General features: G+C 43.4%; 1 protein-coding gene across 1 annotated transcript in view; it reads left to right on the top strand.

Annotated features, from left to right (window-relative positions):
* Positions 1-25,233, top strand: part of LOC124594265 (vesicular glutamate transporter 2-like) — a 169,934-nt gene that overhangs the window by 29,650 nt on the left and 115,051 nt on the right. The window contains exon 3 of the mRNA XM_047132628.1: positions 5,833-5,988. Within this exon, the coding sequence (XP_046988584.1) occupies positions 5,833-5,988 (156 nt within the window). The remainder of the gene's footprint in view (positions 1-5,832; positions 5,989-25,233) is intronic.

The raw sequence follows: 25,233 nt of genomic DNA, 5'->3' as shown, positions 1-25,233 counted from the left end.
AAAATTAATATGTGAAGTGATTAGGTAGTTAAGGTGTAGCAACTCTTTTGCTGGTATACCAAGTGGCGACTGGTACACTCCCAGCTGGGTGAGACTTTACTTCTAACTTCAAGTGTCACTCCTCTACCATCTTTCTCTATCCTTAGGTTAAGAAAGTTACTGTGTAGTAGTTAGAATAGGTAGTGGTTGTTCAAATGATAGTTAGGAATCTTGTAGCAAATTTATAGTTCACTCATATATGGAGAAGTAGTTAAGGTGTAGGGAGCTAGTAACTCTTTTGCTGGTATACCAAGCGGCGACTGGTACACTCCCAGCTGGGTGAGACTTTATTTCTAATTTCAAGTGTCACTCCTCTACCATCTTTCTCTATCCTTAGGTTAAGAGAGTTAGTGAGTAGTAGTTAGGATTGGTAGTGGTCATCCAAGTAATTCAGTCAGGAACCATGTAGTAAATTTGTAGTAGTTGCTGTTGATGTAGAGTGTGAGATGTCAGAGAATCAATAACTTAATAAAGCTCAGTTTAGTGTGAGTACATTACAAAATGAATAGTGCCAGAAATAATAAAATGAGAACCAGATAAGAAAGCTAATGTATACAAAATGTCGTGGGAAGCTAATTGGTCAAACAAGATTTTGTGTAATCTTATAGAGTTATTTTATGAGACATGAAAAGGTCAACTGTGGTAAGAAAATTGAAGTAATGTATCAGCTTGTAAGTAGATGAACATATAAAGAAACAAATACACAAGGAGATAGTTGTTCGAATAAATTATGTGAAATATGATGAATGGAGAGGCTAAGGAGCCTGAAGTAGTATTTTTATGTGGTTATTGCAGCGAATATGGAGAGTTGATGTAGGTTGAAGATATATATGCAGTTGAAGTTGCTGTTAAGTTGAGGAAGTTATGTCGTAATGATGTGTATTGAGTATGAGATATTTGAAGTATTGAAGTATATGGAGGATTGATATAGGTTGAAGATATATATGTATTTGCAGTTGAAGTTGGTGTTAAGTTATGTGTAATGAAGAGTATGGAGTATGAGATGTTGAAATATTGAAGTATGTCATTTAGCACATGAGCAACATCTGTTTGCAAGTTATTTGTAGGTATACATGTTTATCGGAAGTATGCTGATAAAACAAAGTGTAACTAATGAATAATTAGTAATTCATGTATCCAATTAGCTATCAGAGTCAATTATGGTTATATGTAGGTCAAGCTTTAGAAGCAGGATTCTGGCACTGAGTAATGAATGGCAAATATCCATATAGTGGATTTGAATTAATGTGAATATAACAGGAAATATTGTACCTCTCATCTAAGCTTTCTTGATAACAATTCACATATGGCAGTAAGGTTTGGCAAAATGAAATGATCAGTAGTTTAAAATTTTTCATTGGGTGACCACATTAGTTGCAGTGTTGCAAATAATTATGTAAGACATGCTTAGCAGTACAATGTAGCATTTAAATTTATGGAATCTGTAATGAACAAGTTGTGAATTTCTTCCTTAATTTTTAGAAGTGTTGGGCAAGTGAGTTATAAATTAGAGTGATAGTAGTATGGACGGCACAAACCCTGCTGAAAGGACGGCATACCAAAGGGGTAGCTGGCATTCACCTAGTTTGTTGTTTTGTGTTTGCTGTAGCAATAAGTTGTGAATTTCTTCCTTAACTTTTATAAGTGTTGGCCAAGTGAGTTATAAATTAGAGTGATAGTAGTATGGACGGCACAAACCCTGCTGAAAGGACGGCATACCAAAGGGGTAGCTGGCATTCACCTAGTTTGTTGTTTTGTGTTTGCTGTAGCAATAAGTTGTGAATTTCTTCCTTAACTTTTATAAGTGTTGGCCAAGTGAGTTATAAATTAGAGTGATAGTAGTATGGACGGAACAAACCCCGCTGAAAGGACGGCATACCAAAGGGGTAGCTGGAATTCAATGTATAAATGTCATATTTTGTCTCAATTTCAATTTGCTTGTGTTAAAGATTTAAATACGTTGTGATTTTATTTCTTCCTTAACTTTTATATGCGTTGGGAAGGGAGTTATAAGTTAGTGTGGTAGTGGTATGGACGGCACGAACCCCGCTGAAAGGACGGCATACCAAAGGGGTAGCTGGCATTCACCTAGTTGTTTTCTTGTCTTTGCTGTAGCAATAAGTTGTGAATTTCTTCCTTAACTTTTATAAGTGTTGGCCAAGTGAATTATGAATTAGAGTGATAGTAGTATGGACGGCACGAACCCCGCTGAAAGGACGGCATACCAAAGGGGTAGCTGGCATTCAACTAGTTTCTTTTCTTGTCTTTGCTACAGCAAGTTATAACAGATATGTAGTTAATGACTCGTACAAACCTTTGAAAGTGAAAAGTTTTTGGAAATTTTTGATAAGATATGTTTATAAAAAATATTTACCATGCTATGTTAAGTAAGTAGGATTGATGTTGTGTGTTATTTGGACAATGCCACATTTCTAGGGGACTGATGACCACAGATGTTAAGTCCCATAGTGCTCAGAACCATTTAAACCATTTTCAAGAAATTACATTTATTCAATTGACGGTGTAAACTTTAAATCTACAGAGCCATTAATATTGTACATGGTTTCTTAAACGTCTTCACAACAGTTTCGTGCAAGTAGTATATCGTGAACGTAGTTTCCACATGTGAGTTCAGCTAGGCATAATGTGCGAATGGTTGTCTCATATAGTACCACTTCAGATCGTACGAAGTATGGTGCTACGATGGTGATGTATATGTGGACCCAAAAGATGCAGGATGGTCATAGGCAGCAACAAGCAGGCATTGGATCACGAAATGTGAGCACAGCACAGGATGATCGGCTTCTTGCCCACATAGCCGTAACAGACACTACAGTCCTACATAGCGTGCTGACTCTGCAATGGGACACTGCAACGAATGTGAGCCTATCTCCTTAAGTTCGATGACCCGTGCTGTGCTGTGGACTCGTGGCATGCTTTCCTTTCCTCAGCTGCCAGATTACAGACGCCATGAATACATCAGGTGGTGATGGAGAGAGTAATATAGTCATTGCCGTTCTGGGCAGCAAAACATAGTGTTTACAGACTAGTTCTACCTCATCCTGTCTTACAGTGGTGGCTGCAAGTATGATTGATACTATTGCGTTCATTGTAATGTGTCTGTCTATATTGTTGAGCAGCAAGGTGGACAAATGGCACATGTGGAACTATAGTCGCCATGGGACACAACATGTAATCTAGACTCCTCCGTGTTGACTACAATATGACCATCAATCACTGCGCCAGTTAGCATTTGGTGCCCAATATAATGGCCCTCCTTCAGGCAAATCAAAATGTAGAAAATTCCTCGAGCTCTTCAGGCGAGCAAGACAAAAGATTTCTTCGAAGAACGGTGGGCACAGTTGTTTTCCCGCACAGTGACCCTAAATGTTTCCCATAGCACATGTCGCAGATGGGGTAGGTCAGTAATCACTGTTAATGCTTTGTGAATTCGCTTGGAGTGAGTTTTCTCAGGAACACATGCAAGTACTCTCTGACCCCGTATTACATCTTTAAATTTTCTGATTTCAGTACGTAGGAATTTCATACCGTACTGTGCTCATCTCAGCTACCGCATCATGTTGTCAGCGCTCACATAATAAGTTAGGTTATGTAGGACATCCTTCAATCTTTCTTTCTTTCGCTTACGCCATAGTACCGCAGTATTTTGGTATGAGACCTATGGTCTCAGGTACCTCGTTATAGAGCAATTGTATTTCGTACGATTTCTTACCGCGATTTGTCTTTGCATCTGTGTTGCACTGAAAATGTCTGCACACTGAAAATGTCGACGATATGCGTTGTGTGCCTTATATGGAAACAAGCCTTCGCCATTATATTGCACTGTATTGTGTTAATGAAGGGTTTTTTTTTTTAAAATAAAAAAAAAAACCTTCGCCATACACTCATGGTTCTTGCTACTGTCAACATTAATGTCCAGTTTACTCTTGACCTCAAGCTCGCATCCAATAAAAATGTTCAAATCTGTGTGAAATCTTATGGGACTTAACTGCTAAGGTTATCAGTCCCTAAGCTTACACACTACTTAACCTAAACTATCCTAAGGACAAACACACACACCCATGCCCGAGGGAGGACTCGAACCTCCGCCGGGACCAGCCGCACAGTCCATGACTGCAGCGCTTTAGACCGCTCGCCTAATCCCGCGCGGCTCGCGTTCAGTACTGGGCGGTTCTGCAGCGGGTTGTGTTTTTCGTGGCAGTGTTAGTTTTACGTTAACATTCTTACAGAGCAATATACATGGGTTTACAGATGAACAGTTCGCCTGTATGCATCTCATGTATGATTTCTCTGAATGCAATTGGAAAGAGGACAACGACGCCATGTTGAGCTATTTCTCAGCGATGGTAACTACGTCATAGTAACGTTACAGCCGCCGAGTTCAGGGGTTGTAATATGTCAGAACGACTGAAAGGCATGGTTTGAGAGAGAGGGATGACTCACGTCGAAGAGTGCAGCGAAATAAAGGCAAGTGTGTCATTGTCTTTATTACATCGAAAGTAAACAGCCGGCCCCGCGCTAAACTCGGCGACGGCACAGTGCAGCGTGCGTGGGTCACGTGACCCACGCCAATGCCGGGATCTGCAGCGTCGGTGCCCTGTTGCCCAGCCTTGTGGACGTAGCGACCCTACTCGCGCGGCGGTTATGTGGCCGCCGCGTGCGTTAACTAAAAATGGTTCAAATGGCTCTGAGCACTATGGGACTTAACATCCATGGTCATCAGTCCCCTAGAACTTAGAACTACTTAAACCTAACTAACCTAAGGACACCACACAACACCCAGTCATCACGAGGCAGAGAAAATCCCTGACACCGCCGGGAATCGAACCCGGGAACCCGGGCGCGGGAAGCGAGAGCGCTACCGCACGACCACGAGCTACGGACGCGTGCGTTAACTGTGCCCGTGGCCCGGAACACGGCTGATTTCTCTCTCAACCGCAACTCGTGGTCCCCACGTAGTGCGCCGTAGGGAAGCGACCGACCGCCGTCGTTGTGTGAGCCATAGCAACTCCAGCCGTCCGGCCAGGGCAGCTCGTTGAGTGCCCGCAGACAGCTCTGCGCCTGGAAGGGCGCCAGTTCGCGCCCCATGCCGCCCCTGCACTGTAAGCACTGGCAGTAGTTGTAGCAACATTCCTGTCCCGGATTTCTGAACGCCACTCATCAGACTACCAAGGTACAGGTTGCGCCCTAAGATGACCTGAAGGCATTGTGATGGATAAGTCAGTAGCATCAGTGGTCCACTCTTCCTGGGTGCTGTCATGGTGTTCAAACTCTGCCAGATGGCTGAACAGCATCCTGTCTTTCCACAGTGGATGTGAGCCCATAGAGGGTGAGGTTGAGTCTTGGGGGGAGATGATTTCCTGAGTCTGACATCAAGGTCCATTAGCTCTACCGAATAATTATGGGAGATGTCAGAGAGAGTGACATCAAAATCAGACTGTTAGTTTCCTGACTTCATCAGTGATGGAAGCTTGGCCTTTAATTTTCAGCCCGATATAAGATTCAGAGTCACAGCTGTGTCAGTGCAGCATTAGTCGGCGCCCCAAGCTGAAGCTTTTGAGGGGCTGGGAGCTCTGCAATGGTGACAACGATCGCCGTTTCTGAAGTTATTGGGGGAGGTACAGGCATTGAAATAACTGCTGCAGCATTAGTGCACTGACAAATGCAGCTGATAGTGCTGACATTGTCGCGCGGGAATAGCCGAGCGGTATAAGGCGCTACAGTCATGGACTGAGCAGCTGGTCCCGGCGGAGGTTCGAGTCCGTGTTGCAGGTGCCGGGCGGCATGCTGGCTCGCCGCGTGGGCCCCAAGCTGATCTTCGGCCTGAGCAACCTGTCCGCGTGCCTGCTGGCGGCGCTCGCCCCGCTGGCTGCCGGCGTCGACTACCGCGCCCTGGTGGCTCTCAGGGCTCTCCAGGGACTGCTCACCGTGAGTTCCGCCGCCTCCAACAACTCTCGCTCTACTCACAGGTTTTACTTACTCACCCAGAACAATATCCTGGAATTTGGATCTGCACACAATTATGTCCGTCTGTAGCAAGACACTAGAGCGTACACTACCTGATCAGAAGTATCCTGACATTTATTAGTGGATACTGATACAATGTGTATGAACGCTTCGCCTTTATGGCCGCTTGGACTATGTTAGGGAGGCATCTAATGAGATGCCTGAATGTGTGTTGGAGAAGGCACCGGCATCTGCCACTGGAAGCGAAGCCGAAACCAGAGAAGGTAGCGATCTTGAACTATGGGCTCTTGAGCGAAATCGACGATCTACTTCCTCGCCAAGAAATCACCCCCACCCCGACCACACTCACCCCAGCCCCAGGATGACGTCACGTGTTTTCTCAACTGCACGTTTGCCCCAGCCCCCTCATCCCCGACCCCTTCCACGCCCCCTCCCCCAACCTACCCTCCTGGCGGGAATTTCGAATTTTTAAAAATGGCGGTTCCCTTTCCAGGACTCGAACCCTGGTCTTCCTGAGCGGAAAGCCCAAGTGTACCCCCGCCCCCCCCCCCCCCCAACCCAATTAAATGGCCATAGACACTTGAAATTGGTAGTACCCAATACGAACGCAGCGTCCGATTACACAACGGGAATATAAGGCAGGCCCAGCAGCTCTGCAGCCTCAGTTGCCGTCAATCACCCAGAATGAAGCGCCAGTCGAGATCGTCCAGTGCCGTCCAGCCGCAGCAGCAACGGAATACGAAGAAGCCGCGGAAGAGTAAGTAACCCCTGCTTAAAGTCTGTGTTTACTGCCGTGTGAGGGTCTTTGTGCTTCTATCATGGCTTGTAACAGTTTTTCTTCTTTACTCATCAGCGGATGCGACGTCCTCCAGCCTGTCGGTGTCTGTAACAGCGACGTGTCTCAGCCCGTCGGGACCCGCAGCAGCGGCAGCATCCTGGGATCCTGTCGCGCACCTGGTCAGCTTGATGGAGCAGGACAATCAGCTGTTATTGTCGGTTGAAGACACCCAGTCGGCCCCTGACTCGCTGAAGTGCACCGGAGGCCCTAATCAGCATGACGCAGGTCAGTACTGGCCTCCATCATACGCACCATCGCAGAGTATTCCAGTGATACTGCATGGACAGAGTGAGGATGTAGTGGATGAGAAGATACAAGTCCTGTGCACCACTACTCTTCTTTTCAGTGTACAATTTAACCGCTAGTGGTTCGAAACGTTTACATATTGGTATAGAAGCAGCCACAGACAGAGTGTGGCGTATTATGATAGAGATCGAGAACGCAGCTAAAACTATTTACGTGCCGTTTACGGAAGTGGAATGGGATGAGCTCTGTCGTGCAAAAGCGTATATCATGCAGCAGTTGACCGCCGAATATCACCCGAGCCGTCCTCCTCCGGACATTTACTGTGCTGCTCTACCTCTATCCATTAGAACAGTGTAAAATGACTCTGCACTCTGTGAAATCAGGTGACACGTCCGTTTATCTACAGTACTCCACCGTTAAAAATTTTTTCGATCTACAGATGGTGCTATCCACTGTATTGGAAAGACTGAACAGATGGCTGCCTTGTGTTAAAGCTGTGTATAGAGACATTGCAGAGTATCTAAGTATGAACAATGTGCATATAGACCACTTCGAACGCTGGGTCAGTATGGTGCCGGCAAAAACTAATGTACTGCCAATGAATTTGGGAGAAATACATGCTGAATTATGTGCTTACAAGAAGGCTTTATTTTCATATTATGTACTGGCGTTAAGATAAAGAAAGAATCAGTTGATGTAGTGCATCCTGTGTACGATTACTGAATAAAAAAATGCATATAACCATGTATGTGTTTGTTTTATTTCTTATCTCTTATTATATTGCGAGTACTAAAGCTACTGCCCCGGTATTTTCACTGGAAACATGGAACAGCCGAAAATTATGTCATTTAACTAAATTTCCGTAAAGGCCCATTGCACGCCGGTACCTTAAATGCTCAGTATCATGGAAAGGGCATTATTTTCTATAAAAACCCATTGCACGCCAGTACCTGACGTAGTAGGTGTAATGGCAGTGTGGGTGGAGCAACAGGACATCGTTATAAGCGACTGGAGCTGCGATGGTGAGCCGGCCGCAAGTGGCAGAGCGGTTCTAGGCGCTACAGTCTCGAACCACACGACCGCTACGGTCGCAGGTTCGAATCCTGCCTCGAGCGTGGATGTGTGTGATGTCCTTAGGTTAGTTAGGTTTAAGTAGTTCTAAGTTCTAGGGGACTGATGACCTCAGAAGTGCCATAGTGCTCAGAGCCATTTGAACCATTTTGCGATGGTGAGCAAGAAGACCGTACGAAGAAGAATGGTATAATCCTTCCCGACAACATTCCTGCAATAATTGTAGGTCCATTCAACTGCGGCAAGACAAATGTTCTCATGTCACTGATAACATGTCCGGATGGAGTTCGCTTTCAGCATGTATGTGTGTTTTCAAAAACACTGTTCCAGCCCAAATACCAACTATTACAGGAGATTCTCCAGGGTGTAGATGGTGTGAGAGACAGGACATTCAGTGAGAGCAGCGATATCGCTCCACCGTAGAAAGTAAAGCCAAACACAGTGTTCATATTTGATAATGTTGCTGTGGAAAACCAAGATCAAACTAGGCGATATTTCTGTTTCGTTATCCATATGGCCGTTGATGTATTTTATCTGAGTCAGACATATTCCATAATCCCAAAACAGCTGGTGAGGAATAATGCAAACATAATTATAGCATTCAAACAGGACAGTCTGAATTTAAAACATATTTACCAGGTTCATGTAGGAACCGACACGTCGTTGAATGATTTTGTAAAGACATGTGCAGATAGCTGGAATCAATCACAGTATGGGTTTCTCGTTACTGATAAAACAAGGAAACTGAATGATGGCAGGTACAGACGGAACTTCCAGGAGTATATATATATATATATATATATATATATATATATATATATATATATATATATGCAAAGAGGCGAGTACATCAGTATACACTTCATCATGGATAAATTCGCACGCATGCCGGGAACTCACTTTGATAGGGTGGGTGTATATAGACATAACATTCGCTTGTACGTGGACGCGAAAATTCAAACTCTCGAACATAAAGTTGGAGGTGTACGCAAGGGATTAGAGACGTATTGTCAAACACTTCTGAGACTGAAAAATACACTGAATGATCAGGTTAGTGCAATCGAGAAGGAAGTAAACGGTTTAACTGAAGGGAGGATAGCTATCGTTGAGAACGGGACATTATACGAACGGGTTAACGCAATTGAAAAAGAAAATAGCTAACTTAACTAATGAGAAAATAGCTGTTACCGAGAAGGGGGAGCAGCATAAGGAGAAGAAGAGCGGATATATAAAACCTCACGTTACACAGAAGTCCGATTAGTATAAACCGAGAGGTCGACTAAGCATAAAGTCATTGAGGCACGGAAGGCCGTTCGCGAGAAGTTACGGTTGCTGAGGTTAGGGCATTTGAAGCGGGAGCAGACACTGCGAGAAACTTTCAAACCAGTTACTGAATCTCTCGATGAACTCTTAGCAAAATTCCGCAACGACTACGATGACGCTATTGCCGATTTCATTAACCGTCACAGCGACGCTAGGATACACAAAACATTCGGTGTTACTGGTGAGAACCATGTTGGGCACACAGCCTATAATTTTAAATGAAAAAACGATACAGATCGGAGATAAACAATTTCAAAGAACACCCGGTCTATTGAACTTTATTTTCCTTAGACTCACAAAAACTGTAAATTATTCGCCTAAAGATCTGGAAATGTATCGTGAAATATTGCTTTTAACTGATCTGCATAAGAATGCAAAAAGTCGAAGCGATGTGAAATAAAAATCCATTACAGGACCTATTTTGGACGGTGAAAAAATAGCAGTGGTGATGGTGTCGACATTCAGCATAAAAGAGTGAGCAATCGACTCCCGCAGTATGTATATTACGACGACCCCAATGAACTAATAAACCGGCTAAGACTGCTCAAGGCATCAGCTGCCGCCGGTAATACAGAACATTCGAATGAAGTTGTTTCAGTAATTTCTGAGCTCAGAGAGAGAGGCGTCATCGAATGAGTATGGAGACTGTAGTTCGAGAACTGCAAAAACCAGCACGCAAAACATACCCTCGAAGATATGTTATGATTAAAGGTTTGGACGACCTGTGGCAGGCGGGTCTTGTCGACGTGAGAGAATATTCACGTGTGAATACGGATTCAAATATATTTTACTGGTCATTGATACTTATTCTAAATATGCCTGGGCATTACCTGTGAAAGCGAAAACACGGAAGGAAGTCGCTCATGTATTTGATGGATTATTGCAGACGGGGACGAATCGAAGCCCAGTCAACCTTCAGACAGATCACGGCGGTGAGTCTTACAATAAATATTTCAAGGCTGTGATGGAGCGGTATGGAAAACATCACTACTCGACATTCACCCATCTGAAGGCGAGTATCGTGGAACGCCTGAACAGAACAGTGAAAGCCCAGATGTGGATGCAATTCAATCTTTGTGGCTCACACAGATGGATCGATATCCTTCCGCAAATAATTACACAATATAATCGAACCAAATATCGCACAATAAAAATGAGACCAATCGATGTTCGTGATAATAAACTTCTAGATACAGTATACAATCGTATTAAAATGGTAGATCCGAGCAAACAGCAATTTGATGTAGTTGATTTAGTACGTATTTCAAAACACCCAACGTTTGACAAATCTTACATGCCAAACTGGTCAACCGAGATATTCACAGTTTCCAAAGTGCAGAGAACGAATCCTAGAACCTACCTCTTAAAAGACAGCAGTGGTACTGAAATTGCAGGATGCTTTTACACACAAGAGATACAGAAGAACTCGGAACCAGATGTGTATCTCGTAGAGAGGGTCATACGGCGTCGACGAATAGAGCGTTGGTTAAATGGCTTGGTTTTCCCACATCACAAAACAGCTCGATCGACGCTGACGATTTGTTATGTAACAGAGAGCGGAGACCACAAGCATCTCAGTAGCATAACATGTGAGATAGGAGAAGCATTAGAGGTGGAGGCGGTATTCTCGACAAACTACCAGTCGAATTACACATTCCTGGATATAACTACTGTGCACCCGGAACACAACTTCAAAATCTATTGACACGCGGTGATAAGGGAATAAATGTAGTCGACGAAGCGTGTGTGGAACACGACGTCGCTTACGCAGCAAATAAAGATCGTCACACCGCCGATCGAATGTTAGCTGGTAAAGTTAAGGCAATACTTACGAGAAAGGATATTGACATAGGACAACGCACTGCTGCATTTGCAGTTGATAAAACTATGTGTGGTAAAGTTAAGTTGGATTTGGGTGTGAAGAAGTTCAGCCAAGTTATGAGCGCTGCACGTAGGGCGCTAAGACAGAAGATGAAAACCAAAGGGTGCATGAAAAACTGTATCCTGACAGCGTTGTGTGCAGATAAAAGCGCCCTGAAGCAGAAAGGAGTGCGAAGAAAAAAGATCGATTAAACCACCCAGGGTTCTACCAATACCCAGGACGTCGTATGGAATTATTCCCTTCCTTATTCCTGCTTTAGTCTGTGTGCCGGCGGTGGGTTCACTGGCAGGGGGTACTGCGGCTATTGGCAGGACAGTCAAGAATGCACAAAGCTCTCAGGAGCAACTGCAGGAGATAAGACGACATAACCGCATGATGGAGGCAGCAGCCATCAGAAGAGGGCTATACTTGAAACCATATAAAAAGGACTAGGTCTCTTCATAAAAAAAAAACAAAAAAAAACTATCAGTCGTACCAGATAGGGCGCTTACAAACACAGATCTGCTTAAGTTTGTTACGAAGAAATTCAACATTCCGAGGTGTGTTTATGCGGAATACATACCGAAGACTATGTGGAAATCAGGAGAATGCGGAATTGTGAGTCTGGATGAAGCAGGAGGACCTGGAACTCATTGGGTACCAAACGTTATAAATAAATACAAATAACGTCTACTATTTAGACTCATTCGGCGACCTGAATTTCGCAGAAGAATTACTACGATGCTTCACAGGCAGAAGATATGTGTTCTACAATTTTCGAAGCTACCAAGACTTTGCTACATACCTCTGTGGGCATCTATGCATCATGTTCCTTCTGACTTATACGAATGATATATAAGACCGGGTATTAAGCACCCACTCACCAGTCGACGTTTAGATGCAATGTCGTACACTCTGACATTAAAAGAACGATTACGTGCGAATTACTTCCCACCAGTTGATTTAAGCGTTGGAGATTGGAGCATCGCGCTGATTGGACTGGAGACATACAACACTATCCCAAATATCACAGAAGCTAACAATAAACTACATCTGGAAATTAATGGTAAAGAAGAAACTGAACCTGGTGCATACGATACTTACGATTTAAATGAAGCTCTAAAATAGTCTGGAAAAGGGATTGAGCTCTGTGCAAACATCAGTACTCTTAAATCTGAAGTAAGAACAGTGAATGCTTCGACTGACTTTAAGCAGAGAAGTTCAATAGACCCGCTACTGGGTTTCACAAAGGGACAGGATTTGAAGACGGATCCCAATAATTTTTACAAATCTAATCAGACAGTGGATATTTTCCCTGTCAGTAAAATCCGTATTGAGTGCAACATTGCAACGAACTATATCTCAACGATATTGCATTGTGAACGTCGTTGCCAACATTCAATTTACGGATTCTTCCCATCAGTTGGAACAGTTCATAAGATTGTTGAGACTCCTGCCACCGCTATATACCCTCCAGTGACAGTACAGACAATGGACTATCTGGAGCTGCGTATTGTGGATCAGAATGTCCAACTTGTTGACTTTCGTGGTGAGGAATCATTGTACGACTACATCTACGACAAGATGCATAAAACCAGCGCACGCAGCGCACAGCATAGCACTTCACAGCAGAACCGCAAAGTAATAACACGTGCGAATTAAAAGTTTCTTAAATCTGTAGGCTTGAAACATCAGTGTGACGTCGTCACTCAATATATCTCAGTGGAATATGATGAGTGAATCATACGCCAGGAATACTTCTCGCTTAAACCTTATGCTTCAACGACATTTAACAAGAACGATGAAATTAGTATTGTCATCCAGCATCAAGACCCTTCACCCCTCCATGCAAGAGCTTCATATATTTGGATGGATCCTTTAAGAAAAAGGATGGTAGTCATACAGTGGGATCAAGGCTTACACGTAATGCTTTGGCACTCCTGTTCCAGAAAGCACGTTATGAACGTAATGGGGTAGAGATTGATCATACACGCAATGTCGGCAAAGCATCTACCCTTAGAACTTATGTCCCATCACCACCCTCGGATCTGAATGGCTTATAAAATGCAAGCTGCTTCATAGATGACTCTGTGGGCAGAACAGCAGAAGAGTACCGCCGATTTACTGCATGTATACCACTAAAAATGCTTATGGGGTACTTTGAGGACATGCAGCGAATTATTATGAATGCTAAACAGGAGCTTATTCTGGTACGGAGCGCAACAGATAGCAACTCGTACATCCAAGGAGCTGAAGAGGAGAATCAGATCATCATCAATAAAATTATCTGGAAAATGTCGCACATCGCTGTGGCAGACGAGGAGCGTTTGAAGCTTTAAAAAGTTCTGAATACCGGTACATGTTTGTCATGAATTTTCCGCTCATGGGAGGTTATTGAGTACCCGGTGCTACCGACTGTGAGCAGACAAACATGGGATATTAAAACCTCAGTGCAGCTGGAAACACCAAGATTCAACATTATGAATCACCTCGATGGGAACGATCTATTGATATTCAGAAAACATTGTTCTTGTGCAACGCAGCTAGCTCTTTATTGGCACGAAGTAATGGCCGCTATCGACAGGGGATCTCAAGTTGATTCCGTATTTCTAGATTTCCGGAAAGCTATTGACACCGTTTCGCCGGCCGGGGTGGCCGAGCAGTTCTAGACGCTACAGTCTGGAACCGCACGACCGCTACGGTCGCAGGTTCGAATCCTGCCTCGGGCATGGATGTGTGTGATGTCCTTAGGTTAGTTAGGTTTAACTAGCTCTAAGTTCTAGGGGACTGATGACCTCAGAAGTTAAGTCCCATAGTGCTCAGAGCCATTTGAACCATTTGACACCGTTCCTCACAAGCGACTTCTAATCAAGCTGCGGGCCTATGGGGTATCGTCTCAGTTGTACGACTGGATTCGTGATTTCCTGTCAGGAAGGTCGCAGTTCCTAGTAATAGATGGCAAATCATCGAGTAAAACTGAAGTGATATCAGGTGTTCCCCAGGGAAGCGTCCTGGGACCTCTGCTGTTCCTGACCTATATAAATGACCTGGTTGACAATCTGAGCAGATCTCTTCGGTTGTTCGCAGATGATGCTGTAATTTACCGTCTAGTAAGGTCATCCGAAGACCAGTTTTAGTTGCAAAGCGATTTAGAAAAGATTGCTATATGGTGTGGCAGGTGGCAGTTGACGCTAAATAACGAAAAGTGTGAGGTGATCCACATGAGTTCCAAAAGAAATCCGTTGGAATTCGATTACTCGATAAATAGTACAATTCTCAAGGCTGTCAATTCAACTAAGTACCTGGGTGTAAAAATTACGAACAACTTCAGTTGGAAAGACTATATAGATAATATCGTGGGGAAGGTGAGCCAAAGGTTGCGTTTCATTGGCAGGACACTTAGAAGATGCAACAAGTCCACTAAAGAGACAGCTTACACTACACTCGTTCGTCCTCTGTTAGAATATTGCTGCGTGGTGTGGGATCCTTACCAGGTGGGGTTGACCAAGGACATCGAAAGGGTGCAAAAAAGGGCAGCTCGTTTTGTATTATCGCGTAATAGGGGAGAGAGTGTGGCAGATATGATACGTGAGGTGGGATGGAAGTCATTAAAGCAAGGACTTTTTTCGGCCCACTTACTGGTGTTGTGCAACGTGCTGTATAAATGACCAAGTGCTGCGGCATGCCCAGAGCATTTCACAGTGACAATTTGCATTGTGAACGTCGTTGCCAACATTCAATGTTTCTGTGATAATGAGTGTAGACAATTCGTATTTAAAGATGTTGCACTCATACTGGTATAACAGAGACATTTTCAGCAAGAATTGCATCGCCGAGGCCTTTCAAGGATGTGAACTCTGCTAAAACATGGCGGAGTGCAAAGTGGCTAACACTTTTCTTTCATGGTCTCCAGTGGGACGATCCTGGTGTACCTTATAAAGAAATGATGACGTAATTTCGAATACTCGATCATTCTGAGACCATCATTTACGTCAAAAGCGAGGATAAGATAGCATGGATGCAACGAATCTTCAAGTTTGCATCTATTCAAGACCTGGAATTCTGCGGGTGCCCTGCTATCCATAAGTTTAAGAAAAAGATGATGTGTGAAAATAGTGTTGTGTCTGCTTATGAAAATGTAAAATTACTTTTAAGTAGGATTAATGAAAATAAATGAATTTTTTACCTCACATTCTGTGTATTTCTATCTTTCTACCTAGCTCCTACTTAGATAGCATGTAGCTGTGCCCAGATCCTAGGACGGTGGCTTTGTTCAAGCACAGGAGATATGATTTTAGCAATGTTTGCTATATGTCTTTGGAAGCGGACACGATCACGCGCCGCGTGTTCCCAAAAACCTATACTTGCAGCACGATAGGCGAAATCCCATGCAATCATTACACATGTTTTGTTTTCCTCCATCTTAAACGTTACCCCCCTCATGCTTTAAACTAATATCTTGTGCATCTTGCACAGCCTTTATATTAATTTGAAAGGGTAGGGATTTATGAAATAACAACAAAGACGTATGGTAACTAATAACAATTCTGTATTCAGACATAAATACTCACAGTAGTAATACAGCTTTACATTCACAAATCTTATTGGTTTTACAATACACGAAGTAATACTGCTTTTAAATTCACAGTTATTGTAACCACTTGAATTTTTTATTTAAAGTTCAAAATTTTTAAAAGTAAAAGTACCGATAGAAAATTTTTTTGTACTTTAGAGTGCAGTACTGGTTACAGCTGTAGCAGTTGTATAGTTTCTCTTACACTAATACTCTTACTAGTGAAATTCCAGCCAAACAGAAGACTTAATTTACACTTTGAACTGGGTGGCTTAAACATTTTCTGCCCCAAGCAGCTGAAATAATTTAATAATACAATGAAGCGGATTACCAAAATTTTCATCCCAAACAGCTGCACTAAAATGAACTGGGTGGAACTCACACTTAAAATTAGTAGACTTAATTTACACTTTGAAATGGGTGGCTCTAAACATTTTCCACCGCAAGCAGCTGAAATAATTTAATAATACAATGAAGCAGATGGCCCTCAAATTTTCATCCCAAACAGCTGCACTAAAACGAACTGGTTGGAACTCACACTTAAAACTAGTATGACTTGTATAGCTAGCGATAGGTAAAACTTAAAAACTAATCTATTTAGACATGCACTCGTCCACTCACACACACACGTGAAGTTCAAAAGTGAGAAATAATACGGTAAACTATTTTTTACGTTCCACGGGCAACGTATGAGTGGCCAAGTAAGTGGTCCCGACAATCGGGATACCAGTTATAAGGCTGGGCATCTCGGACATATTCTGAGTCGTGGTCACCTTTGTGCTCATACGGCAAAGACTACCAAATCCACCGGTTAGTCCCTCATCCGCTAGGGGTAGAACCCAATGGGACTCGGGGCAAGTAAGGCTAGCAACCTGCTTCCCTGGTACTTTAAATATGATGCTGGCAACAATCAGAGCAAAATGCCTCGGACCTTTGAAGGTGACGGAGTCCCACCTCTAACTGACAAACCAGGGACTCCTAAGATACGACTTGGCAAACAAATGGTAATGAGATGGGGAGCTTTTAATATCAATGGGGACTACTCTGGGAAGAAGGTAGAGCTGGCAGAGGCTGCAAGTAAGATGGGGCTGGATGTTTTAGCTGTTAGTGACATTCGGGTAAGGGGTGAGAAAGAAGAGGAAGTGGGAGAATACAAGGTCTACCTGTCAGGAGTCAAAGCAGGAATAGCACAATGGGGTGTAGGGCTTTACATCAGGAAAGAAATGGAACCCAGCGTAGTTGCTATAAGGTATGTAAACCAACGACTGATGTGGATAGATTTGACAGTGTCTAGCAAGAAAATTAGGATTGTGTCAGTATATTCGCATTGTGAAGGAGCAGATCAAGATAAGATGGATAGTTTTTATGAGGCACTCAGTGATGTAGTTGTTAGAGTAAAGGACAAGGACAGTGTTCTGCTCATGGGTGATTTTAACGCCAGGATTGGAAATCGAACGGAAGGATATGAAAAGGTTATGGGTAATTTTGGAGAGGATATGGAGGCCAACAGGAACGGGAAACAACTCTTGGATTTCCGTGCCAGTATGGGCTTAGTAATCACAAACTCCTTTTTTAAACATAAGAACATTCACCGGTGTACTTGGGAAGGCAGGGGAACCAGATCTGTCATTGACTATGTAATAACAGATCAGGAACTCAGGAAGGCTGTGAGGGACACACGTCTATTCAGGGGATTCTGTGATGACACTGATCATTATTTAATCTGCAGTGAAATTGGGATTGTGAGGCCGAAAGTGCAGGAGGTCAGGTCCATATATAGGAGGATAAGAGTGGAGAAACTTCAGGATAAGGAAATCAGGCACAAGTACATAACAGCGATCTCAGAAAGGTACCAGTTAGTTGAATGTAGTCAGTTACAGTCATTGGAAAAGGAATGGACAAGGTACAGGGACACAGTACTAGAAGTGGCTAAAGAATGTCTTGAAACAGTAGTATGTAAAAGTAGGATGAAGCAAACAGCTTGGTGGAATGATACAGTCAAGGCAGCCTGTAAAAGGATAAAGAAGGCGTATCAAAAATGGCTACATACCAGAACCCAGGTAGACAGAGAAAGTTATGCTGAAGAAAGAAACAAAGCCAAACAGATAATTGCAGCATCCAAGAAGAAATCTTGGGAAGACTTTGGAAACAGGTTGGAGACTATGGGTCAAGCTGCTGGAAAACCATTCTGGAGTGTAATTAGCAGTCTTCGAAAGGGAGGTAAGAAGGAAATGACAAGTATTTTGGACAGGTCAGGAAAACTGCTGGTGAATCCTGTGGATGCCTTGGGCAGATGAAGGGAATATTTTGAAGAGTTGCTCAATGTAGGTGAAAATGCGATCAGTAATGTTTCAGATTTCGAGGTAGAATGGGATAGGAATGATGATGGAAATAGGATCACATTTGAGGCAGTGGAAAAAATGGTCAGTAGATTGCAGTGCAATAAAGCGGCTGGGCTGGATGAAATTAAGTCGGAACTCATCAAATACAGTGGAATGTCAGGTCTTAAATGGCTACACAGGATAATTGAAATGGCCTGGGAGTCGGGACAGGTTCCATCAGACTGGACAAAAGCAGTAATCACACCAATCTTTAAACATGGAAACAGAAAAGATTGTAACAACTACAGAGGTATCTCTTTAATCAGCGTTGTGGGTAAAATCTTCTCAGGTATAGTTGAAAGGAAAGTGCGAGTATTAGTTAATGACCAATTGGATGAAAATTAGTGTGGGTTTAGGCCTCTTAGAGGTTGTCAGGACCAGATCTTTAGCTTACGGCAAATAATGGAGAAGTGTTATGAGTGGAACAGGAAATTGTATCTATGCTTTATAGATCTAGAAAAGGCATATGACCGGGTTCCTAGGAGGAAGTTATTGTCTGTTCTACAAGATTATGGAATAGGAGGCAAACTTTTGCAAGCAATTAAAGGTCTTTACATGGATAGTCAGGCAGCAGTTAGAGTTGACGGTAAATTGAGTTCATGGTTCAGAGTAGTTTCAGGGGTAAGACAAGGCTGCAACCTGTCTCCACTGTTGTTCATATTATTTATGGATCATTTGTTGAAAACAATAGACTGGCTGGGTGAGATTAAGATATGTGAACACAAAATAAGCAGTCTTGCATATGCGGATGACTTTGTTGTGATGGCAGATTCGATTGAAAGTTTGCAAAGTAATATTTCAGAGCTAGATCAGAAATGTAAGGACTATGGTATGAAGATTAGCATCTCCAAAACGAAAGTAATGTCAGTGGGAAAGAAATATAAACGGATTGAGTGCCAAATAGGAGGAACAAAGTTAGAACAGGTGGACGGTTTCAAGTACTTAGGATGCATATTCTCACAGGATGGAAACATAGTGAAAGAACTGGAATCAAGGTGTAGCAAAGCTAATGCAGTGAGCGCTCAGCTACGATCTACTCTCTTCTGCAAGAAGGAAGTCAGTACCAAGACTATGTTATCTGTGCACCGTTCAATCTTTCGACCAACTTTGTTGTACGGGAGCGAAAGCTGGCTGGATTCAGGTTACCTTATCAACAAGGTTGAGGTTACGGATATGAAAGTAGCTAGGATGATTGCAGGTACTAGTAGATGGGAGCAGTGGCAGGAGGGTGTCCACAATGAGGAAATCAAAGAAAAACTGGGAATGAACGCTATAGATGTAGCAGTCAGGACGAACAGGCTTAGATGGTGGGGTCATGTTACACGCATGGGAGAAGCAAGGTTACCCAAGAGACTCATGGATTCAGCAGTAGAGGGTAGGAGGAGTCGGGGCAGATCGAGGAGAAGGTACCTGGATTCGGTTAAGAATGATTTTGAAGTAATAGGTTTAACATCAGAAGAGGCACCAATGTTAGCACTGAATAGGGGATCATGGAGGAACTGTATAAGGGGGGCTATGCTCCAGACTGAACGCTGAAAGGCATAATCAGTATTAAATAATTATGATGATGATGATGATTTAAATTTTTTAACTTTTTTTATAATTTTGGTTCAATTTCTTAACTCTTTTATACACATTGCACTTTTTAATTTTTTTATATTTTTTCGCAGCACATGCTGCTTATATAGTCCTGGCTAGATATTATGGTACTTATTTGGGCATACATATTTACACAAACATCCACACTCAAACGCTCTCACAAACATACAAACAGACACACATAAGAGCACACACATTCAGGCATGCCATACATCACACATACAATATTTAAACTGTAGTAAAGGAGCCATACTATTAGGTACAACCTCTCACTCAGCCCACTCTTTCACTCACTCACTCACTCACTCTCATTCATACCGTCGGAGTCCTCCACTCCTTCTCGTGCTTCAAGTAAATAGTGTGAGTATGGGGGTTTCGATCCTGTCATCAAAAATGGCTCTTTTATCATCATGATGTGGAAATCCGACTTTAGATTGCAGCACAGCGTACACCTCGTGACCTCGCAATCAAATACCAGTTTGCTGTACCAAATACGGCGGTTGTGACAGAGCACTGCGAGCGCCATAGTCTTCGACTGTGAGGACACGTGATGCCGCATGTCGCACACCCTTAGCCCACCTCTGGGTGGCTCCATCTATTGTACGATATGCATACATTTTGGATCTTAGACCCACAAACTCCACAATCGGCAATCCATCCGCCTCATCTTTCATTAAGCCAATAACCTTCTTGTTCTGAGGAACAATACCGTAAGGATTATCGGCTGCATATCCCGATGTGTCGAATTCATTACCATGACACCTAATTACTTCATATGGATCGCTGTTCTTCACCCAGTAGATGAAGCTCTCTGTATCCATATAAAGTAACTTTGGTTCCACAAAATGAGTTTCAGCAAACTCATAGTGGAAGTGGTACATGTGGAGTTTGGAGATGTCCAGTATACACATACCCAAATAGATTGGTTTCATAAACTCTGCTGAAACCTTCGATGTGTCCACAGCAACAAAGTTCTCATTGAAAATAGTGACCTGCTTAAAATTTGGTCTGGCGATGCAGTTTCTTACGCCCCAACGCCCATCCCATTCGGTCCTAGTCAAAATATCACGTTCATTTCTTATATTCTACATGGTTTTACCAAAAATGGAATTATTCATTAATTTGTAAATGTCTTTTTCGAAATCACTAGCCGCGCTGCCCTCTTTTCAGTATGTAATTCACTATACTCCTTCAACCAGGATGACTGATTGAAGGAAATAGCCAGGATGATTCTGCCTAAGCTGAGACACTGCTGGAGATTACGATAATGAATTACATACATACCTCTGCTTGTGTCCAACAGTGTCATCAGTTTACGGACAGTGCTTCCTCATGGAACTTGTTGCTCTGGACATAATGGCAAGTCGCTTGTCATTTCATGCAGACTGACAGGGTATATGAGGTCTGGCTCCACCACAAACCTTACATCAGAATCAGCCGCCAGACCCTATATTTTTCCATCTAATCCCTCTAATTCATTTTTGGGCACCCATTGAAACCCACCAACAGGCATTGGCTGCATCACGGCGTGCCCATATAAGTCATTCACATCCAAATATACGATGTAAATTGAATCGAGAGATGCATTAAACCGCGCACCCGTATGTGGATTACTTGCCTTGGTATGTTGCATGGGGGCATAATTATTTATAATGCAAATATTTTTAATTTTAGTCGCTGTCTGTCCGGTTACGCAGCCTCTTAACCGGTTGGCCCTGACTAGTATTACTCCGCAATCTGACTGCATAGAATAACAACAAAGAATGGAAGGAAATTTGCGTTAACACAATTAATTAATTAAGTCCCCAGCAACTATGAAAGCTACGAAACAACAAGGCACAAGTGTAACTGTTCTGTGTGTGGAAGTGTGATTCAACGTACACATCTGGCACGGTTCTTCCTCAATAAGACAAGATATTTTAAATTCCATTTACAGTGAATGAATTAAATAAAACTGAAATACTATAATTGCACATAAAAACCAGAATTACACTCTAATACATGAACACAAGCCAGATGCTTTGTTGACTGAACCTGTGACCAAGAGACATTGTTAGTTAGGAAATTTAAAAAAAATAAAAAAATGTTTTTTAACTTCATATATATTGACTAAAAATACACTCTGATCATTACAAAAAAATGGTTCAAATGGCTCTGAGCACTATGGGACTCAACTGCTGAGGTCATTAGTCCCCTAGAACTTAGAACTAGTTAAACCTAACTAACCTAAGGACATCACAAACAACCATGCCCGAGGCAGGATTCGAACCTGCGACCGTAGCGGTCTTGCGGTTCCAGACTGCAGCGCCTTTAACCGCACGGCCACTTCGGCCGGCCTGATCATTACAACATCTCCATTCGAACAACATCTGCTGTCTAGCCCATCAAAACAACTGCACACGACATGGCCTCAAATAATACAGTTATAACATCCTCTCAGCAAAGCACTAACCACCACAACTTCTGAACAAGCACTGCCAGTGGAGGCGACGGAATAAAACTCTTTGGCGCAATCTCTGGCGCTGTGACTCAGTGTAGCCATCTTTCAATGTCATGGACACACTGGCAAGTTCCTCCACGGATCCCGCGTTCAAAGAAAAGAAGCATATCGGCATCAGTGAAAAGTTCGATGCTGCGCCTCATTTTCTTGAGCATTGTGTTCCAGGACAACCCAGGTGCCAGAGACTATGTGGCCATGCGTACACTCCGGAACTTTCCAAAAACATCCGCAAGCAAGTGCACATCAGTGTCCATGTATAGTCTTGCGTATTCACCCAGATTTGCAATGTTGAATTCCCGCCAGACATACGCGGCATGCTCATAATCTGCACTAGTTGTGGCTGGTACATGTAGAAATGCCAGGTAGCCTGGTTTCGTCGATTTTCGCCTTACTATCCAGAAACTCATTAGGGAAAAGTCCTTCCCTAGTCACAAGCTGAAACTTTTCCTCGCCGGGGTAAGCAGATGGTGTGATATGCATATCCTCTCGAGGAAGAGTTTCAACGAGTTTCTGGAGTGGCGCCTGCATAAAATGTAGCGTGTCAAGGCAGCGGAGCGTAATTTTTGGCATCATCTGTTTGGAGAATGAAATATACTTCTCAACACTCTCAGGCAGGACACTGACCTCATTTTTCTCCCAACTGACGTTAACCAATTCCTCAACTAGAAAGTGAGCATCATACCCACTTAAGTTATGGAAGAAAACGGGTATGTGTCGTGGTAACATACGTCAAATTGCATGCGTTATGAGGTGCACCACGGAACTTCCCCGTGAGATGACAATGATCTATACATGGAGTTTCAGCTTTTCTATCTAGTGGCAGCCCACAAATATTACAGTTAAACGCATCATAGTATAATTTTTTATCTTCCTCCGATTCAGCCATGGGGATGTTGCTGCTGTAGAGCCTGTCAACATCCCATGAGAGTTTTTCAAGCTCAGTGAGCAACGAAACTGCAGGATTATCCCCGACATAAGATTCATAGCGGTTAAGACTTGAAGCATATGAACATGCAATTTCGTACGCCACCGCATACAGTATGTGTTTTTGTGTGAAGGCGGTATGTGAGGCTAAGGGGTTCCCTTCACAGCGGGTAATAGGAGCAAGGAGACATTCAAAGTCTGTGTATACAACAAACGGACATCGTTCCTGGTGGTGAACATTCTTGAATTTAAGGAGCTTGTTTTCTTCTGTAGACATAACAACACGTACTGCTTCCTTGGATTCACATTCCTTCAGATGCCTTTTTAAATACCTTTCTTCTGAGAAATTATTTAGACACCTAAAGCAAATGTGTTTCTTATGTTCGTTTTTCGACAGTTGGCTGTAAAGGAGGCAGGACATGTCTTTGATCCATACGTAATGTTGATTATGACCTTCAGAGAAGAGCAGCATGTTTACATGAAGATCACTATCACCTGCATATTTTGAAAAATGGAGTGGTCCACCTATAGTATGCTTGTCCTGTTCATCCGGCTTGTTTTTCTGTTTCTTCTTCAGGCCATAAAGGTGAACCGATATACCGGGATTTTGTGGCTCAATTTTTGGTATGTCATGAATCTTTAAGGGAAGCTCGGTACCGTCAGAGCTACAACATCCACGAATGTTAAGACCTATTCCGTATCAAGATGTGCGCTGCAGATCTTTTGTGTAATTTCTTTCACAAGCCAGGATTGACCATGCAAAACAAGCATTATCTTTTCCATTTTGAAAGTTAATGCAAGCCTGCTTCTTCTTAATATCTTCAGGGAGTTTGATATAACTGGATTCTCCATTTAATGGATCATAGACATGAATATAGATGTCGAGGTGTGGTATTTGGCTGAGTGCTTTAGCTGACCCTCTTACTTCCATCTCGGAAAACCGAGTCCTTATAGCACCCAGGGTGGATTCACGATACCACTCAGCGATTGATGTACTCCGAGATATAATGCCATTATCACCACAGATGTAACGTAAGGTTTTATTCGCAGTAGCACCCTGCTATTTTGGTGGGTGGGTCGACTCACAGCAGAGACTGCATCAGATTTAATGGCAATATAGCTCGGATCGTCTAGGGCTTTCAGGAGCTCCGCCTCTAACACCGGGAGACACGCTTCTAGAAACCTGGCTGGCTCACGATACCCCCCCAGCCGGATTAAATGAGATCGCCCCTCAAAGGCTCTAGCAACCACCTAGTATTCTAGAGGAGTCATGATGCCGCACCGTTAGCCACAGGTTCATTACCATTAATAACACTATAGCTAGGTGATGACTGCATCCAGCCAATGGATGAGGGTGCTGGGATCGAGGCACCTTCAGGGGGGGGGGGGGGGGAGGGGAGAGGGCTACGTGCCGAGGCACACATACCTTGCGATGCCAGCGAGGGTGAGAAGTCGGTGTGTGAGTAGTAGGAGGTGGTGGCTGCGACCCCCTGGCTGCGACCCCCTGGCTGCGACCCCCTGAGGGAGCACCCAGGCTGTGGCGAGGGCTCTCCTTGATGCTCCTGCATAGAGGAGCATTCACCATCCCCAGCCTGGGGGCTGGGAGATCATTGCTCTGCATGAACCAACCAAGGACGCTAGATGATATGCGGTGGTTCGGGGACAGGCACTGCAGCAGCCGCGACCGCTTCCCATGCGGCAATGAGCGTCGCTTTGCATGGCAATGCACGCTGCTCAGGTGTGTGTCTTACACCCTCCCCCACAACCACCGCTCTAGGTGCACGTGCCACAGCCATCTCCTGTAGTGGTGACGTTAGTGTCACCTCTGTAACATACAAATAACGGGAAAAATTAAGCACAATGCTCAATATTTTTTAAAAATATATCCTC

The sequence above is a fragment of the Schistocerca americana genome, chromosome 2 (genome assembly GCF_021461395.2).
Source record: "Schistocerca americana isolate TAMUIC-IGC-003095 chromosome 2, iqSchAmer2.1, whole genome shotgun sequence".
In the NCBI taxonomy this organism is placed as follows: domain Eukaryota; kingdom Metazoa; phylum Arthropoda; class Insecta; order Orthoptera; family Acrididae; genus Schistocerca; species Schistocerca americana.
This window is presented reverse-complemented; position numbering and strand designations above follow the sequence as displayed.